We start from the raw sequence: 17,075 nt of genomic DNA, 5'->3' as shown, positions 1-17,075 counted from the left end.
CGGACAGCAGGGCCTGGGGCTCACCCTCGCTCTGTCCAGAGCACTTTGCTTCACTTTCCCGGCTGCCCATCTGTCTAAGGAAAACAGGGCCTGAGATGCACTGCCTGGCTGACAGCAGGGCCTGGAGGCCTGGCCACACCCCGGGCGCCACTTGTTTACCCCCCAGGGCTCTGGGAGCCGCCCTCCCGCCTCCCGCCCAGTAATGGAACAGAAGGACAGGCCCTTCGCCTCCCCGGCTGGCTGTCCAGGTTTAGGGAGATGGTGCGTGTCAGGCGCTTGCTGTGGCCACGGGCAGAGTAGGTGCTCAGTACCTCTGCGTCGCACGAATGCGTGAATGAATGAATGAGCGGCTGAGAAGGTCCTGGGGCCCTCTGGAGGCCCTGCTAGGCCCCGCAGGATGTCCCACCCTGACGCCGGCACCCTTCCCTGCCCCCCACTCCCAGGAAACATGTTCCCCACCATTGGTGACGTCCACCTCGCGCCCTTCACGGACGAACAGCTCTACATGGAGCAGTTCACCAAGGCCAACTTCTGGTGAGTGTGCCCTGGCGTCCCCCCTTCTCGGTGACAGCCCCGCCTCTCCCCCTCATCCTCAGGAGGGCCTGCGGGACTTGGGCTGGACGAGGGCCGAGGGCCGGCTGGGAGAGTGGCCAGGCTGCCCCGTCTGCCTCTCCCGCTGCTGGTGACCTTGCCATGGGGGGGGGCGGGGCTTTCTGCAGGTACCAGCCATCCTTCCACGGAGTGGACCTGTCGGCCCTCCGAGGCGCCGCGGTGGATGAGTATTTCCGGCAGCCTGTGGTGGTGAGTGGGGCAGCCGGGGCACTATCGCACTTAGCACTGGGCGTGTCCCTCCTCTGGGGTGACGAGAGGGGAGCATGGGCTTTCCTCTCAGACCTTGTGCAGGCTGTGCAGCCCTAGGGAAACCACTGCCCCTCTCTGAGCTCTCGCTTCTGCCCCTGCACAGAGGATGTTGGTAAAGTGGCAATGCATGTAGAGTGCTAGGCACACAGTAAGCGTGCAATACATGCGCACTGTTATTAAGTGAATTGATCCTTGGTGAACTGATTTTGATTGATTTTTAATTATTGAGATTTTCAAAGTGATATATAGACCCGTGGTTCAAAAACCAAAATATTTAAAAGTGAAAAGCCTCCCCACTTGTGTCCCCAGCCACACAGTTCTTCTTCCTGTAGGCAAACAGTATTTCTGGTATATCGTTCCAGAAGTTTTATACCTAAATGTGCATATACAAATATATATATATATTTTAGCCTTTTTTCCTCTCAAAATATAGCATAATCAACATACTGTTCTTACTTTCTCTGTGGTCAGAGAAGGTGCAATGTATGATTTTAGTCTTTTGAAATTTGTTGCGAGTTGCTTTACGCCCAGTATGTGGTCTGTTTTGGTTTATGTTCTGTGTATACTTGAGAACAATGAATATTAATCACTTGTTGAGTACAGTGTTGTATTAACGCCCATTAGGTCACATTATTGTTAATCATGTTGGTCAGATCTCTCTACTGAGTTTTTGATCTGCTTTTCGTATCTATTACTGATTTATTTTTCCGTTTGGTTCTGATAGTTTTTGCTTTATATTTTTTGACACTATGTTATTAGGTGCATACAGGTTTAGGATTATTATATCTTCCTGTTGATTGATCCTTTTGTCATTATAAAAAACGTTTTTTTTTTATTTCCAGTAATACTTCTTGCCTCAAAGTCTATTTTTTTCTGATAGTAGTTCAGCTACTCTGGCTTTCTCTTGGTCAACATTTGTGCAATGTTTTTCCATCCTTCTACTTTTACCCTTTTTGTGTCTTTATTACGTAAGGTTTCTCTCATATAAGCAGCATATATTTGGGTTTTGTTTTTTAACCAGATTGATTTTTTTTTTTTTTGTCTTTTAATGAGAATATTTAGACCATTTCCATTTAATGTAATTACTGGTCTTTATGTTGGTATAAATCTTATCATCTTACTATTTTTCTATTTATCCTGACTGTTGTTTCTTTTTAACTCTTTTCTTCCCTTCTTTTGTTTTAATAAGGCATATATTATTGTTTTGCCCCTGGTTTGGGGAAGCTCTTGGGCAGTATCTCTTTAAACTCTGCCCCTGCCCCCTTCTTCTTCTCCTTCTGGGACTGATTATGTGTACAGTAGACCTTTTCACCAAGTCTCAGATGGCTCTTACATTCTTTTCTGTATTTTCCATCCTCTGTTCTCTTGATTGCTTCATTTTCATATTTTCTGCTGATCCATTTTCCAACTCCAATTCTCTTTTTGCTATGTCTAATCTGATTTTTTAATTCTTAGTTTCAGTTCTAGAATTTCATTTTGCTTATTTTTTACTATTTCAGTTCTCTTAGAAATTCTCCATTTTTCACTTTTCTTGAACATAGTAATTTTTTTCACCTTTTTTCTTGAACATAGTAATTATAAGTCTCTGATTGTTTTAGTGGTAAGTGTATTTCTGTCCTGTGTTTATTCTCTTGGTTTCTGGTTCTTATCCTTTGGTTCTGTCTCTTGGTATGCCTGGTCATTGAATGCCAGAATGAAAAGCTGTAGAGGCTCTGGAGGATGTCTTTCCTTCTAAGGACTGGGTTTTCTCCAGGCAGTGCCAGCCATATGAACAGACCCCCTTGGTCCTATCAGGCATTTGAGATATCTGGAGGCTGCTTTTCAGACTCGGCTCCGCTGGTCTATTTCCTAGCTTCCCTGTAGAGAAGTGGTTCTCAAACCATTAGTATCTATTGGTATTAAAAACTAAGCCCAGGAAACTTAAAAGTACAGATTTTTATTCATTTATTTTATTTATTCACTTTGAATTATTTTAATTCATTTAGAAATAAAAAAAAATTACATGTTAACATAAATAGCATTTTTAAGAAAAAAAACTATTTTCCAAAACTTTTCATTGAGATTAGTGGCATTTTTAATTTGCAGATCTCTTTAATCTCTGGCTTAATAAAAGACAACTGGATTCTGCTTCTGCATTCAGTCTGTTGTGATGTCCCAGTTGCCCGAATGAATGAAAAAGGCAGAAAACATCTTAGTATTATGAAAATAGTTCTGACCTTGAGGGTGCTCTGGAAGGGACCACACTTTGAGAACCACTGCTTTAGTGCGTAGCGCTCACGGACTCAGAGAGCCCAGCGGGTCACCGGACCCCTCGTCCTGGCCTCCCAGCACCGATACGCTGCTGAGGCGTAGCTTTATAGTGTCTTAGAGTGGCTTTCTGCTTGGTTTCTCTAACCCCACCCCACATGCAGCTCAGGGATTGGCAATTGCCGCGAAGTGCAATCGCACGCAGAATAGCCACCTCGTGTTTCCAGTTCCCTTTTCCTTAGCGTCTTGGTCCCTTGAGTCCTAGCTGCCTGGGGGACCCTGAGCCCCGTTTTGCTTTCCCCACCCAGGGAGGCAGATGAAAGGTCCCGCCCCAGGGGGAAGGCGCAAGCCAAAAGCATCTCCCTTCTCTCCAGATCTTGGCCCCAGAGCCGTGGCAGCTGTGGTTGCTCTCCAATGCTTTCAGACAACTGGGGTTTTTCCTCCTCTGTATTTTATTCAGCTCGTGTAGTTCTCGGCAGGAGTGCTGGTCTGATATAAACTCTCCCTCATAGCTGGGGGCGGACGTCAGCACACAGTTCTCTAACTTGCTTTTTTTTGGTGAATCTGCGTAACGATTTATCTCAGAGATCTTTCCCCATCTGTTCACAAAGAGCCTGTTCGTTCTTCTGCACATACACACGGTCTGTTACGGACGGGCCACGGTTGGCTTAATTAGGTGGTTTCCAGTGTGTGGCTCCTTAGACAGCCTGTCATTACACGTGTAAGTTTGTACACGTGCAGCTTTACTTGTGGGTTAAACTCCCACAAGTGGCGCTGCCAAGTCGTCGGTGCATATGAGCAGCTGTCACTGTGGGAGCTATCACCTCATTGCCTTCCACGGCGTTGCGCCAGTTCATACTCCCGCCACATGTCCGACGAGGGCAAGCTGGTTTTAGCCCACTGGCCTCGAGGCCACGGCCAGACTCGGGGAGAGGGGCCGGGCTCTCCCCTTCCTCCCCGGCCCCTGCGCCTGAGGCCAGGTCACCCCTGTGGTTTCTCCCCAGGACACGTTTGACATCCGGATCCTGATGGCCAAGTCTGTCAAGTACACGGTGAACTTCTTAGAAGCCAAAGAAGGAGATTTGCACAGGTACCGGCACCCTCGCCCCGTCCTCCAGGCCTGGCTGGTGCCGGAGGTCAGGCTCGCCACTGGCTCCCCAGGCATTCTGCCGCCCTGGGGCAGGTGGTGGGACCCTGGGACCCCACACCCAGCCACCCCTTCTCTCCCCTGCCAGCCCTCTTTCGGCTAACACTGCCCTTTGCTTCCAGGATAGAAATCCCATTCAAGTTCCACATGCTGCATTCCGGGCTGGTGCACGGTCTGGCTTTCTGGTTTGACGTCGCTTTCATCGGCTCCATGTGAGTGCCGCCGAGCAGAGCATGCTGCCCCCCACCCGGGCCCAGGGCCTTGCCTGCAGTCGTCACCCCGGGCCTGGCTGGCTCTGATGGAGCTGGGGGCGGGGAGGGCGGGACAGGACTCCTCCAGGTTCCACTGTCCCTTCCAAAAGGCAGTCAGAGCTCGCCTTGGAGCAAGAGACTGTTGTGGGAGGGGGCGTGTCTGTGGGGGGGCACGTAGGCGTGTGTCTGGGACTGCCTAGGTGGCCAGCCTGCCTCAGCTCCAGGGTTCCAGGGGACCCGCCAGAAGGGGCAGGGGATGGGGACAGCTCAAGGGGTGGTGGCTCCCGCCCAGTCAAATGCGTGCTGTCCCTGCTTGGCAGAATGACCGTGTGGCTGTCCACGGCCCCGACGGAGCCCCTGACCCACTGGTACCAGGTCCGGTGCCTGTTCCAGTCACCACTCTTCGCCAAGGCTGGGGACACGCTCTCAGGGACATGTCTGCTTATTGCCAACAAAAGGTGTGTGCTGCCGCCCGGGGCCGGGGGAGGTGGGGGCCCAGCCACCCGGCTGACGCATGGTCACCCCCGCCCTCTCCGCAGACAGAGCTACGACATCAGTATTGTGGCCCAGGTGGACCAGACGGGCTCCAAGTCCAGCAACCTCCTGGATCTGAAGAACCCCTTCTTCAGGTAGGATGGGCCCGCAGCCTGCGGGGGGCGCCCCGAGGCCCGCGGCCCCGCCCACATCCGTCTCTGCCGCAGATACACAGGCACGACGCCCTCGCCGCCGCCCGGCTCGCACTACACGTCACCCTCGGAGAACATGTGGAACACGGGCAGCACCTACAACCTCAGCAGCGGGATGGCCGTGGCTGGTGAGCGGGGGCGGGGGCGGGCTGCTTCCTGGGCGCACCCGTGGCCTTCCTGGGCGCGCGGGCACAGGCCGCTGTCCCCAGCCCTGACCTCTCCCTCTCGGGGCACAGGGATGCCGACCGCCTACGACCTGAGCAGTGTTATCGCCGGGGGCTCCAGCGTGGGCCACAACAACCTGATTCCTCTCGGTGAGTGTCCCGGCCGGGGCTGGGGGCCGCCTGCACGGGGCCCGCTGCGCCCCTCCGCTCTTCCTCTCCCTGGGGCTCCTGGCTGCTCTGCCCGCTCTGCCGCCGCTGCCCCGCGCTCCCCACACCGGCTGAGCGCCGGTGAGCGCTGTCACTCCAGAACGGGGCCGAGGCAGGCCGGGGGCGGTGACGCCGTCTCCCTTCCTTCCTTCCTCCTCCCGCTGCGCAGCCAACACAGGGATTGTCAATCACACCCACTCCCGGATGGGCTCCATAATGAGCACGGGCATTGTCCAAGGTAACGGGGCCGGGCGCCTGCCCTCCGCCTGCTCTCTCTCTCTCTCTCTCTCCTCTGACTCTGCTGCGGGCCGGGCGGGCCGGGCAGAGCCGGCTCTCAGTGTCACGCCCGCCCACAGGCTCCTCAGGCGCCCAGGGTGGCGGCGGCGGCAGCTCTGGCGCCCACTACGCGGTCAACAGCCAGTTCACCATGGGCGGCCCCGCCATCTCGATGGCCTCGCCCCTGTCCATCCCCACCAACACCATGCACTACGGGAGCTAGGCCGCGCCGCGTGCACCGGACTGCCAGCACCAGGAAACCAAACGCAGCCCGCCCACCCCTCGCCCGGCGGCCCGCCTGGGGCCCGAGGAGCCCCGACACCCGGTCACAGCCCTCTTTGTTATGGCAACGTGGACACTTTTTTACACCGTCTTGCCGCCGCCGCCCCCACCCCACCGCCCGCCCACATCCTGGCCCTGAGCGCGTGTCGCTGCCATGTTTTACATGAGATCATGTCGTGGGAGCCCTCGTCCCCCCACCCCGCCCTCTCCACCCTGACCTGGGGTTGACATCTGCCATCACAGGCATGTCTTGGCCTGACAGCTGCAGGCCCGGCGGGCGGGGAGGGAGGGGAGCAGCTGCCTGCCTGGCCTGTCCCCAGCGGGAAGGCTGTCCTGGCTGGGCGAGGCCTCCCCTTCAGCTCCCAGGCCTTGGTCACCATGGGCGTGACATGCTGCTTTTTTTAATTTTATTTTTTTACGAAAAGAACCAGTGTCAATCCACAGACCCTCTGAGAAACCAGGCCGGCCGGGCCGAGCCAGCAGCCCCTCTCCCCGACTTGGCTCCGTGGTGAGGGGCGGCCCTGCTGGGTCTGTGGGCCGGGGCCCCCTCCCACCAAAGGGTTCACCTCACACTTGAATGTACAACCCATGCCGCCGTCGGGAAGGCCCTCCGTCCTCGGCCCCTGCCTCTTGCTGCTGTCCTGTCCCTGGGCCCCCGCAGGTGCCCCCGCCCGCCACGAGCCAGCCCAGGCGGCCGGCCTGGAGGGAGGGGTCCCTTGGCCGCCTGGGGCAGACACAGAAACCTCACGGATCTGTCGTGGAAGGCGTCCTCTTTCCTCGTAGCTAACGTCAGGCCTGTGTATTTCCCTCGGTCTTTGTAGACGCTCCAGTCCCTACTACTAAGATGGCATCTGGGTCCCTCCCCAGCCTGGGAAGGGGCCTTGCAGGGACCGCTCCCTCCAGAAAAAAAAAAAAAAGAAAAAAATAAACAAGGAAATGTATGTTTCAGCACAGGCCATGTTCTTCTACTCCTGCTCCCCGTTTCTGACACCCCCAACCTCAACGTGGTGGAGCTCAGGCGAGGCCCCAGGCCCCGGTCACTGGGCCCCCAGGAGGAGCGGGCACAGTCGAGGCTGGAGCAGCCCGCTCTGCCCTTCCGCCCGTCCTGTCAGGGAAGGCAGACGGCGGCAGGTGGCCCTCAAGGCGACAGCCGCGCTGGACGCTCCCTGCTCAGCTGCCCCTCTCCCGCCTTTATATAAATTCTCTGAATCACCTTTGCATAGAAAATAAAAGTGTTTGCTTTGTAAGAAAAGTCTGGAAAGTAGCAGAGTGATCTCGAGGTGTCAGGGGAGCCTTCATTCATCCTCTGGGGGTGGGTGGGTGGGGCGGGCAGAGGTGTTCCCTCACGCTGGGCCTGGAAGAGAGAGACTCCTGGGAGTGGCCCCGTGACTTCTCACCTTGGGGAAGGGGAGGCTGGAAGCCCCCAGCCAGAGCTGGGAACAGCTCCTCACCTGCAGGCTCCAGCCTCCTAGGTTGATGCGGACCGTGGCGCTGTGGACGGCAGCAGTACGCTTGGGGCCAGAGACGTGGCCTGGGGGGGAGGTGCCGCGTGCACCGGAGGCAGCGGCTGGAAGAAGTAAAACTGAACCGAGACCCCACGGGTCAGTGTCGGGGCCGGCAAGCCACCCCCCAGCCCCGAGGCCCAGCCGTGGCCCCGCAGAGCCATACCTTACAGCCCAGGGCCAGGAGGGCGTGGAGCAGCACGATGACAGACAGCAGCACGGCGGCCGCCAGCCGGGTGTCCTCGCGGACGACGGGCCAGAGGGTGAACACCAGGCCGGCCGCTGACAGGGCCAGGGCCAGCGCCCCAAAGAGCCACTGCAGCCACGGGACGGGGATGAGCCACAGGACCTGGAGGCGACACGGCAGCTGGCTACCCGGCCAGCCCCGGGGCACCTCCCCCACCCGTCCCCGGGCGCCACTCACCACAGTGGGGATGAAGACGAAGAGCGAGTAGCCGTAGACGCACACGGTCTCCAGGAAAGTGTACGGCCCCACGCGCTCGCGGACGCCCTTGCGCCACCGCAGGAAGCCCCAGAGCGCCAGCGGCACCAGCCAGGCGTAGCAGTAGATGGTGACGCCCGCCACGGTCACTGGGGGCCGAGGCGGGCCGTCACCCCCGGCCCCGCGGCACCCACCCCGCCAGGGGCTCGGCCCGGCCCGCTTCGCTCACCCTTGTGGAACTGGGGGCTGTAGTGGATGGAGGGGTCCCTCCTCTGGGCCAGCACCAGTGTCAGGTTGCCGCTGATGGCCAGGACGAAGGCCAGCGTGGCGCAGATCCAGAAGGGGCCTGCGGACAGGCTGCGCTCAGGCCCAGGGCTCCCGGAACAGGGGACTTGTCCCGTCTCAACCGCGCTGGCACCCCAGCCTCCTCCCAAGCTCCAGGCTGCCTCCCCGCACCGTTTCATCACTCCAACTCTTGCCCAGGTCACCAGGCACAGCCAGGTGGCTGAACAGTGCTGGCTCTCAGTGGTCCTCATCTTTCTTGGCCTTCCGACAGCCTTTGACGTGGCTGATCCCCTCTCCTGGAAATCTCTCCGTGTGGATTCTAGGACCCTACGCTCTTGGCCTCTGTCTCCTCTCACAGGCAACTCCTCACCCTCTTCCACTCCCTGACCTCTTTCGTGATGGGGAGCCGCCCAGGGCCCAGGCCTCAGGCCTCCTCTCGCGTGTGTCCCCCACATTCGTGATCTCGTGCAACCTCAGGGCTTCGTGCCACCTCTGTGCCGAGGACTCCAAACCTCAGGACCAGGCCTCTGCCCTGAACTGTGGGCTCACATTCAGCATTTCCACGGGGGCGTCTCCCACTGCACCCCCCGCCACACACGCGCTCTTCCCCTCACACCTGCCTGGCTTTTCCCATCGATAAACAGCAGCTCCCTCCTTCCAGTAGTTCAGGCAGAAAACCTTGGAACCATCCTTGCCGCTCTCCTCCCACCCTACATCTCCTGTCAGCAAATCTTTGAAGGTCCCACCTTTAAGACGTATGCCAGAGCCCAGCCACCCCCTCTACATCCACAGCCTCCCCCCGGGCCAGGCCCCGCCGTCCACTCCTGGCCCCCGACAGTAGCCAAAGGGCATCTAAGAGCACTAAGAGCCCTTCTCACCAGGGCGTGGGAGGCCTGTGTCATCCGTCCTGTCACCTCTGCTACCTCCTGGCAGCTCACTTTGCTCCAATGCTGTCCTGCAGTTCAGGTGTGTTTCCACCACAGGGCTTAGGCCCCTTCTAGAAGGTTCTTCCCCTAGGTCTCCCCCTCCCCACCCCTAACACTAACAAGGCTCATTCCCTCACCCTCCTCAGAAGGGCCTTCCCTGACCGACCCACACAAAAGAGCAACTCTCCTCCTCGAAACCATTTGCTTCTCTTCCCAGCCCCACTGCCCTCTGCAACATTCTGTGCCTCGGTCTCCCTGAACGCGATGTAAGTTCCACACACTCGTGAGCACCTCTGCTTTCTTCTCAGCTGGAAACCAAGGCTAGCACTCCATCCACATTTGTTGAATGAATCATCGAATGAGCTGAATGCACAACCTCACTCACCGTACAGATCCGGCCGATTCCGCAGATGGTGCCGTACAAAGTTGTGGCCGGGCCGGGGCAGCAGCGAACCTCTGATCCGGTCCAGGACCTGGGGGCAAGGCTGGGCCAGGGTGGACGCCTGCCCGGGGCTCCTCACCGCCCACAGAGGAGAGGGGCCCTGCCCCTTAGAGGACCTCAGAGGCTCCTTCCCTGCTGCCCTCCCTCCTGTCTCCACACTCTGCCTGAGAGGGCTCAGCTCTTGCCTCTGGGTTTCTGATGGGCTGTCCCCATGGCTTGGAGCCCCTTCCCCCGGCCAGCCCCCAGTACCCCCATGTTCCCCCACTCTGAAGGACTCTTGTGGGCCTGCCATCCTCCTCTTTGCTTCCTCCTCCTCTCGGCTTGGTGGCCTGGACTGTCCTTGCTGCCTCCCCTCCCAGCCCCAGGACAGTCACAAGTCCTGGGCCCTCTCCTTCCTACATCTCCAGTATGTCCCCTGCTCTGCAGCCCTGGTTTATCATCATCTCCCACCCTGGCCTGGGACCTCCACTCCACCTTCCTAACTCCACAATGCACGTCTGCTCGTTCCACTCCTGCTCTAAACCCTTCCATGACTCCCCGGCACCCTCAGGATAAAACCCAAACTTCTTAACACAGCTCACGAGGCCCTCTGTGATCTGGCTTCTGCCTGCCTGTCCCCCACCTCACACTCTCCGAAACTGAGTGACCGGTAGGTTCTGTGACACTTCACACCTTCTCTCATCTTTGGTCCTCTACATATGCTGTTCCCTGTGCCTGGAACATACTTACACTTCCCTCCACTCTCCCCGGCTAAGTCTTCCTTCTTCTTTAGGTCTCAGCAAATTCCTCACCTCCTCCAGGAAACCTTTCTCTAACACGTGTGTCCCTCGTGTTCCCAAGAGCCCCAGTCACACCATAACCCTTATAGCGCACCACAGTGTGTCTACCAGCCTGGGCGGGAACCCGTGTTCTCCCGCGTGGGTATCACCAGCTCCCTATCCAGGGCCTGGAGCACAGGGAGTGCTCCACGAGCAGTGGCTGAAGCCCAAGCGTCACTCTGAGCCGCAACCCCTCAGCCTCCCGGGCCTGACCTGTGAGGTGTCCACGTCGAAGAAACTCTGATAGTAGCTGAAGGTCCAGAACCCAGGCTGCTGCTTCTCCTCCTGCAGGAGCTGCACGGCACAGGTGCTCAGGGCCTGCCCCTCCAGCCCGGGGCAGCGGGGCCTGGACAGAGGCAGGACATGGGGGCTTCTGGGACTCACCGCCGTCTTGTCACTCTCCTCCACCTCGTCCTCAGCTCCATAGCTGCCCCCTGAGTCCACGGCCACAGCCACGTGCCCCTGCAGGGTCAGTGGCTCACTTCTGCTAGTGGTGGCTGCATCTGGGGTCTGGGCCAGCAGATTAGTGGCTTCCTCGAACTCTATGGAGAAGAAAAAGGGGTCACACGCGTTACCCCCTGTGTTGGGAGTCAAGACAATTTGGTCTGGCCCACTGCTCCTCTGGGGGCTTGGCTTCTTCAATTCTGGGGAGTGGGAAGGCGTGTTCCCTCACTCCTAACAGGGAACAGCAATTTATTTAAGGCTGGTTGTGGGATGGAGTCAGATCTGGGCTCGGGTAGAGATCTAAGTTCCGGGCTGGAGCGGGGTTCCAGTTCGGGATGGGTTTCTTGCCCGGGTCAGGGTTCACAGAGGACTGGGGTTCGGGTTAGATACGAGTTGGACCCCGGATGGGAGGCTCCGGCCAGCGGCTGGGGTCAGGGCTCGGGCCAGGTCGCGGGGCGGCGCACTCACCGTGAAAGGCCAGCTCATCGGCAGCTGCCATGGTCGCCCAGGGGCGTCACCGCATCCCGCTCTGAGGACAGAAGCCAATCAGGTCCGCCCCCAACCCCGCCCGGCGCCCCTCCCGGAGTCCGTCCCTAGGCCCCCGGCCGGCCTGCAGGCTAACGGCACCACGGGGCGCGAACTCGCCGCCCCCAGCCCCGCAGGTGCACCCCGCCCCCCTCACCTGAGGCTGCTTCGGCCGGCGTGGCCCGCGCTCTCTGCGCCTGCGCGGCCCGCCTACCCGCCACAGTCGACAGCGCTAGGTCCGGACAGCAACATCCGGCGCCGGTCCGTTTCCTATCCTCTTCCGACGGGAAAGCACGTCCGGTGCTGTTGGCGCTTGCGCAGGAGAGACTCCCCGGGCCTTTTACTTCGCCTCCCTGGCGTTTCTCTCCGGAGTACGGACGCCGAGCCGGAAGAGAATGGCGACGGCCGCTCTGAAGAGACTGTGGCCCCGGAGCCGCGGGGAGGCGGGTGACGCGGCGGGCGCGAAGTCGGGCGTGTGGGCGCGGTTGGGTGAGTAGCGGCGGGAGGCGGCGGGGGGCGCCGCGGCGGCCGGACCGCTCTCACCGCGCGTCTCTCCCCGCAGGCGCCTGGGCCCGCGCGCTGCTCCGGGACTACGCCGAGGCCTGCGGGGACACGGCGGCGGCGGCGCGGGCGCGGCCGGTGCGGGCGGCCGTGTACGTGGGGCTGCTGGGCGGCGCGGCGGCCTGCTGCGCGCTGGCGCCGAGCGAGGCGGCCTTCGAGGAGGCGCTGCTCGACGCGTCGGGGACGCTGCTGCTGCTGGCGCCGGCCACGCGCAACCGCGCCTCCGAGGCGCACGTGCGGCGGCTGCTGTGGCTGCGGGGCGGCGGCCGCCTGCGCCACGTGGGCCTGGGTCTCTGCTCGCTGGTCTACGAGGCGCCCTTTGACGCCCAGGCCAGCCTCTACCAGGCCCGCTGCCGCTACCTGCAGCCCCGCTGGGCCGACTTCCCCGCGCGGGTCCTGGACGTGGGCTTCGCGGGCCGCTGGTGGGTGCTGGGGACCCGCATGCGCGACTGCGACGTCAACGACGACGAATTCCTCCACCTGCCGGCGCATCTGCGCGTCGTCGGGCGCCATCAGCTGCGCTCCGAGGCCAACGAGCGGCTCTTCGACGAGAAGTACAGGCCGGTGGTGCTCACCGACGATCAGGTGGACCAGGCGCTGTGGGAGGAGCAGGTCTTGCAGAAGGAGAAGAAGGACAGGCTGACCCTGAGCCAGGCCGACTCGCTGGTGCAGCCGGAGGGCCCGAGATGAGCCCCAGGGAGCCCCGGCGGACTTGGCCCGGGCTTGTGTGATTGGCGGCCGTGCGCCTCGAATGCGGCCACTGAAATAACTTAACGAGCAGAGTGTCCTCTCGCTGGGTTTTCACAAAATGAGGGGGCCTGTCTCGCTCTCACCTTGTTAGCTGAAGCTAATTCAGAGCCTCTTGGTCCCGGAGTTGGGCAGAGCAGAGCGACGTGACCGTGTAGTGTTTATCACTGCCAGAGTTAGTAATAAGCCTTACTCATAAAGAAGCTTTTTGTCACTACTGGGCCTCACAATCCCCCTGACTGAGGTATCACATTTGTTAGGTGACTCCTAAACTCTCCTGAGACTGTTCAGATTTTCGTGTTAAAATTGGAGCTGCAGTGTTTATTGTCTGTTCCCATGAATAATTTTTGTTTTAATTTTTGTAACTTTCTATTTTGAAATAGTCTCAGATGAAACTGGAAAAAGGCATCCTGTGTATCTTTCACTTAGCTTCCCCCATATGGTAACGTTTTATGTCAGCAATACCAAACCCAGAGGTTGACATGGCTATGACTATTTGGGTTTTACAGGGGAACTTTTCACAAAAACAACCTGCTTTTACCATCTGTGTGTTGATGGTGATGTTAAAGGGACGTGGAGGGATAAAGCATTGTCTGATGTGGAAGGCTATATGGAATCATAGATTCTGGTTATGTTATACTTCAGTAAACCTGAAAACACAGAATCCTATACAAAGGAATGTTAGTGTACATAACTGGTACTTAGCTAGGTTATGGTAATCATACTTTTAAAATTAAGATTATAGGAATGAAATACCTCTGTCACCTAGGTGGCCTGTGGCTAGTTAATAAAACCAGGAGGTGAAACAACCATCTTTGTTGTGATGCTTATGTTCATGCGTTTAACCATTAAGTTTTGGTCCTGGGATCTTCTGTTCATACTGTGGGTGTGCTGGACACGTGGTATTTTTTATATCATTATTTTTGAGGCAGGGAAGCATCTTACACGTCAGCATCTCCATTCTACAAAGGAAAAAGTGAGGTTCAAAAAGTCCATTATTTTTCTAACGCTGTGGCAGAGCCATGATTCAAACTGTAACTCCCAACCCTGTGACTTATTCCTCAAATTCGTGGTACTAGCCTTGATCCTAACAACATCCTGCCGTTAAGTGCTGCTATCACTAGCCATAAATAAAACTTGAATACAGAAATAAGTGAATATTAAAAAAATGCAATGAAAACAAAAGACAAATGGTACTCAATTGTAATTGTATGGTGTTACCTGGCAAAGGTTCTGGACCTAAATCATGACGTCTTTGTTCAAGCGAGAGAGATTCACAACTGCAGGGGAAGGTAGAAGACACCGGCATCAAAGTGAGGCTGATTCCTCGCTGTGATCAGGAGTGTTGAAAGAGGACTGCACACGTGCATTGCTTGAGTCAGTTATTAAATGCCACTTCTGACTTTCAGTAGGATGTGTTCCACGCAGCCCCCCTGTAGCTGTGAAGCTCAGAGCAGTGGTTGGCAAAACACTAAACAACTGTTGACATGTTCATAGGAATTGTAGGGCTTGGTATAGGCCTGATGTCCATGTGCCTTTGTGTTTGGTTGGAGGGTCAGCCTTTCCCAGAGGAGTCCTACCATATTTTCTTCCCCTCTCCAGTAGCTCTGGCCTCCTGAGTTTGGTGTAAGGCACATAGACTAGAGCTATCAGATCGGACAGAGGGCAAGGTGTTGGGGCCTATATGGGCTCCCAAAGGACGGGTCCCGGTCTCCTCGTTCACTGCTGAGCCACCAGCACCTCACAGTGTTTGGCCCAGTGTGGGTGGGAGCTGGTATGGTCCTGCTGGGAAGGAGAAAGCAGTAGAATAGGCTCCCCATCCTTTGGTCAGCGTGGGGGGAAGAGGACCCCTAGTCTCAGCCCTGCCCAGTAGCAGAGACAGCAAAGTGGACACACTGTCTCCATTTCCATAAGGGCACTGGGGTCTGGGGAAGAAGTGGGCTTTATTTTATTTTTTTTTTTTTTTAAAGATTTTATTTATTTTATTTTTTGCCCCCAAAGCCCCAGTAGATAGTTGTATGCCATAGCTGCACACCCTTCTAGTTGCTGTATGTGGGACTCGGCCTCAGGATGGACAGAGAAGTGGTGCCTCGATGCGCACCCGGGATCCGAACCCGGGCCGCCAGCATCGCAGCACGCGCACTTAACCACCAAGCCACAGGGCCGGCCCAGAAGTGGGCTTTAAAGTATGGTTTGAATCTCAACTTTCATGCTTACTAGCTTTGTCATTGACCTTGGTTAGAGCAGTTAGGCGAGAAAAACAAAGTCATCGAAATCAGAAAGGAAGAAGTAAAACTGTCACTTTTTGCAGATGACATGAGATATACAGAAAACCCTTAAGACGCCACCAAAAAACTGTTAGAACTAATGAATTTAGGAAAGTCAGAGGATACAAAATCCATATGCAAAAGTCTGTTGTGTTCTTATACACTAATAATAAACTATAAGAAAGAAAATTAAAAAACAGTCCCACTTACAATTGCATCAGAAAGAATACCTAGGAATAAATTTAACCGAGCAGGTGGAAGACCTGTACAATGAAAACTATTAGACATTGTTGAAAGAAATTGAAGACAAATAAATGGAAAGATAGTCTGTGCTCATGGATGGGAATAATATTGTGAAAATGTCCATACTACCTGAAGCAATCTACAGATTCAGTGCAATCCCTATCAAAGTTCCAATGGCATTTTTCACAGAGATAGAAAAAATCCTAAAATTGGTATGAAACCACAAGAGACCCTGAATAGCCAAAGCAGTCCCGAGAAAGAAGAACAAAGCTGGGGCATCATGCTCCCTGATTCCAAAATATACTACAAAGCTACAGTAATCGAAACAGCATGGTACTGGCACAAAAACAGACACACACATTTTTTTTTCCCCCTGAGGAAGATAAGTCCTGAGCTAACATCCACAACAATGCTCCTCTTTTTGCTGAGGAAGACCGGCTCTGAGCTAACATCTATTGCCAATCCTCCTCCTTTCTCTCCCCAAAGCCCCAGTAGATAGTTGTACGTCATAGCTGCACATCCTTCTAGTTGCTGTATGTGGGACGCGGCCTCGGCGTGGCCAGAGAAGCGGTGCGTCGGTGCTTGAGCCGGATCTGAACCCGCGGCCGCCAGTAGCGGAGCGCCTGCACTTAACCGCTACGCCACAGGGCCAGCCCCCCAGACACCCAGATTAATGGAACAGAATAGAGAGCCAAGAAATAAACCCACGCTTATATGGTCAATTAACTTACGACAAAGGAGCCAAGAACACACAATGGAGAAAGGAAAGTCTCTGCAATAAATGGTGTTGGGAAAACTGGACAGCCACCTGCGAAAGAATGAAATTGGACCATTATCTCATAGTATACACCAAAACTAACTCAAAATGGATTAAAGACTTGAACGTAAGAATTGAAATCATAGGGCCGGCCCCGTGGCTTAGCGGTTAAGTGCGCGCACTCCGCTGCTGGCGGCCTGGGTTTGGATCCCGGGCGTGCACCGACGCACTGCTTCTCCAGCCATGCTGAGGCCACGTCCCTCATACAGCAACTAGAAGGATGTGCAACTATGACATGCAACTATCTACTGGGGCTTTGGGAGAAAAAAATAAATAAATAAAAATAAAAAAAAAAAGAATTGAAATCATAGGGGCCAGGCCCGTGGCTTAGTGGTTAAGTGCTCGTGCTCCGCTACTGGCGGCCGGGGTTCGGATCCCGGGCGCGCACCATCACACCACTTGTCGGGCCATGCTGAGGTGGCGTCCCACATACAGCAACTAGAAGGATGTGCAACTATGACATACAACTATCTACTGGGGCTTTGGGGGAAAAAAGAGGGAGGATTGGCATGAATATTAGCTCAGGGCTGATCTTCCTCACACACACAAAAAAAGAATTGAAATCATAAAACTCCTAGAAAAAAACATACATGGTACGCTCCTTGACATCAGTCTTGGCAATGATTTTTTTGGGTTTGACACCAAAAGCAAAGGCAATAAAAGCAAAAATCAACAAGTGGGACTACATCTAACTAAAGAGCTTCTGCACAGCAAAGGAAAACATGAATAAGATGAAAAGGCAACCTACTGAATGGGAGAAAATATTTGCAAATCATATATCTGTTAAGGGGTTAATACCCAAAATATATAAAAATCTTATACAACTCAATAGCAAAACAAACAAAAAACAATCTGATTAAAAAATGGGTAGAGGGTGGCCAGCCCGGTGGTGCAAGCTGTTAAGTGTGCTCGCTCCCCTCCTGGCGGCCTGGGAT

General features: G+C 55.8%; 3 protein-coding genes across 7 annotated transcripts in view; 2 read left to right on the top strand and 1 right to left on the bottom strand.

The window, feature by feature from the left end:
* The window catches only part of CARM1 (coactivator associated arginine methyltransferase 1), a 39,237-nt gene extending 31,864 nt beyond the window's left edge, over positions 1-7,373 (top strand). Inside the window, exons 7-16 of one of the 2 annotated variants that reach the window (XM_087425450.1) lie at positions 444-534; positions 720-801; positions 4,113-4,198; positions 4,378-4,467; positions 4,827-4,964; positions 5,046-5,135; positions 5,208-5,320; positions 5,429-5,506; positions 5,733-5,801; positions 5,920-7,373. In XM_087425450.1, the coding sequence (XP_087281576.1) occupies positions 444-534; positions 720-801; positions 4,113-4,198; positions 4,378-4,467; positions 4,827-4,964; positions 5,046-5,135; positions 5,208-5,320; positions 5,429-5,506; positions 5,733-5,801; positions 5,920-6,062 (980 nt within the window). In that variant the 3' untranslated portion in view covers positions 6,063-7,373. The remainder of the gene's footprint in view (positions 1-443; positions 535-719; positions 802-4,112; positions 4,199-4,377; positions 4,468-4,826; positions 4,965-5,045; positions 5,136-5,207; positions 5,321-5,428; positions 5,507-5,732; positions 5,802-5,919) is intronic. The other variant, XM_087425451.1, reaches the window with a different exon arrangement.
* Positions 6,512-11,752, bottom strand: YIPF2 (Yip1 domain family member 2). Of its 4 annotated transcripts, none has more exons than XM_087425453.1 (10): positions 11,663-11,752; positions 11,449-11,509; positions 10,921-11,078; positions 10,750-10,830; positions 9,662-9,779; positions 8,295-8,411; positions 8,048-8,214; positions 7,790-7,972; positions 7,573-7,703; positions 6,512-7,492 (listed from the first exon to the last, which is right to left on the bottom strand). In XM_087425453.1, the coding sequence occupies exons 2-9, from the start codon at positions 11,477-11,479 to the stop codon at positions 7,590-7,592; spliced, it is 969 nt and encodes a 322-aa protein (XP_087281579.1). In that variant the 5' UTR covers positions 11,480-11,509; positions 11,663-11,752; the 3' UTR covers positions 6,512-7,492; positions 7,573-7,589. The 4 variants fall into 4 exon arrangements, with proteins under 4 accessions (XP_087281579.1, XP_087281578.1, XP_087281580.1 ...); XM_087425452.1 differs by having other exon boundaries at positions 6,512-7,475; XM_087425454.1 differs by having other exon boundaries at positions 6,512-7,475; positions 7,573-7,688.
* Positions 11,753-11,810: 58 nt separating this feature from the next.
* Positions 11,811-13,623, top strand: TIMM29 (translocase of inner mitochondrial membrane 29). The gene is made up of 2 exons (XM_087425456.1): positions 11,811-11,994; positions 12,068-13,623. Exons 1-2 carry the CDS (start codon positions 11,901-11,903, stop codon positions 12,754-12,756), a joined length of 783 nt encoding a protein of 260 aa, XP_087281582.1. The 5' UTR covers positions 11,811-11,900; the 3' UTR covers positions 12,757-13,623.
* Positions 13,624-17,075: the final 3,452 nt, after the last annotated feature.

This window comes from Ceratotherium simum, chromosome 39 (assembly GCF_057802395.1).
Source record: "Ceratotherium simum simum isolate JZ-2026a chromosome 39, ASM5780239v1, whole genome shotgun sequence".
Classification (NCBI taxonomy): Eukaryota; Metazoa; Chordata; class Mammalia; order Perissodactyla; family Rhinocerotidae; genus Ceratotherium; species Ceratotherium simum.
This window is presented reverse-complemented; position numbering and strand designations above follow the sequence as displayed.

Excerpts from the sequence above, each read along its gene's own strand:
- YIPF2 (XM_087425453.1), bottom strand. The coding sequence starts at position 11,479 with ATGGCAGCTGCCGATGAGCTGGCCTTTCACG. Across the intron at positions 10,831-10,920 it reads AGGAGAGTGACAAGACGGCG|CTCCTGCAGGAGGAGAAGCA; the intron begins GTGAGTCCCAGA and ends TGTGCCGTGCAG. Across the intron at positions 8,215-8,294 it reads CAGCCCCCAGTTCCACAAGG|TGACCGTGGCGGGCGTCACC; the intron begins GTGAGCGAAGCG and ends CTCGGCCCCCAG.
- TIMM29 (XM_087425456.1), top strand. The coding sequence starts at position 11,901 with ATGGCGACGGCCGCTCTGAAGAGACTGTGGCCCCGGAGCCGCGGGGAG. Across the intron at positions 11,995-12,067 it reads GGGCGTGTGGGCGCGGTTGG|GCGCCTGGGCCCGCGCGCTG; the intron begins GTGAGTAGCGGC and ends CTCTCCCCGCAG.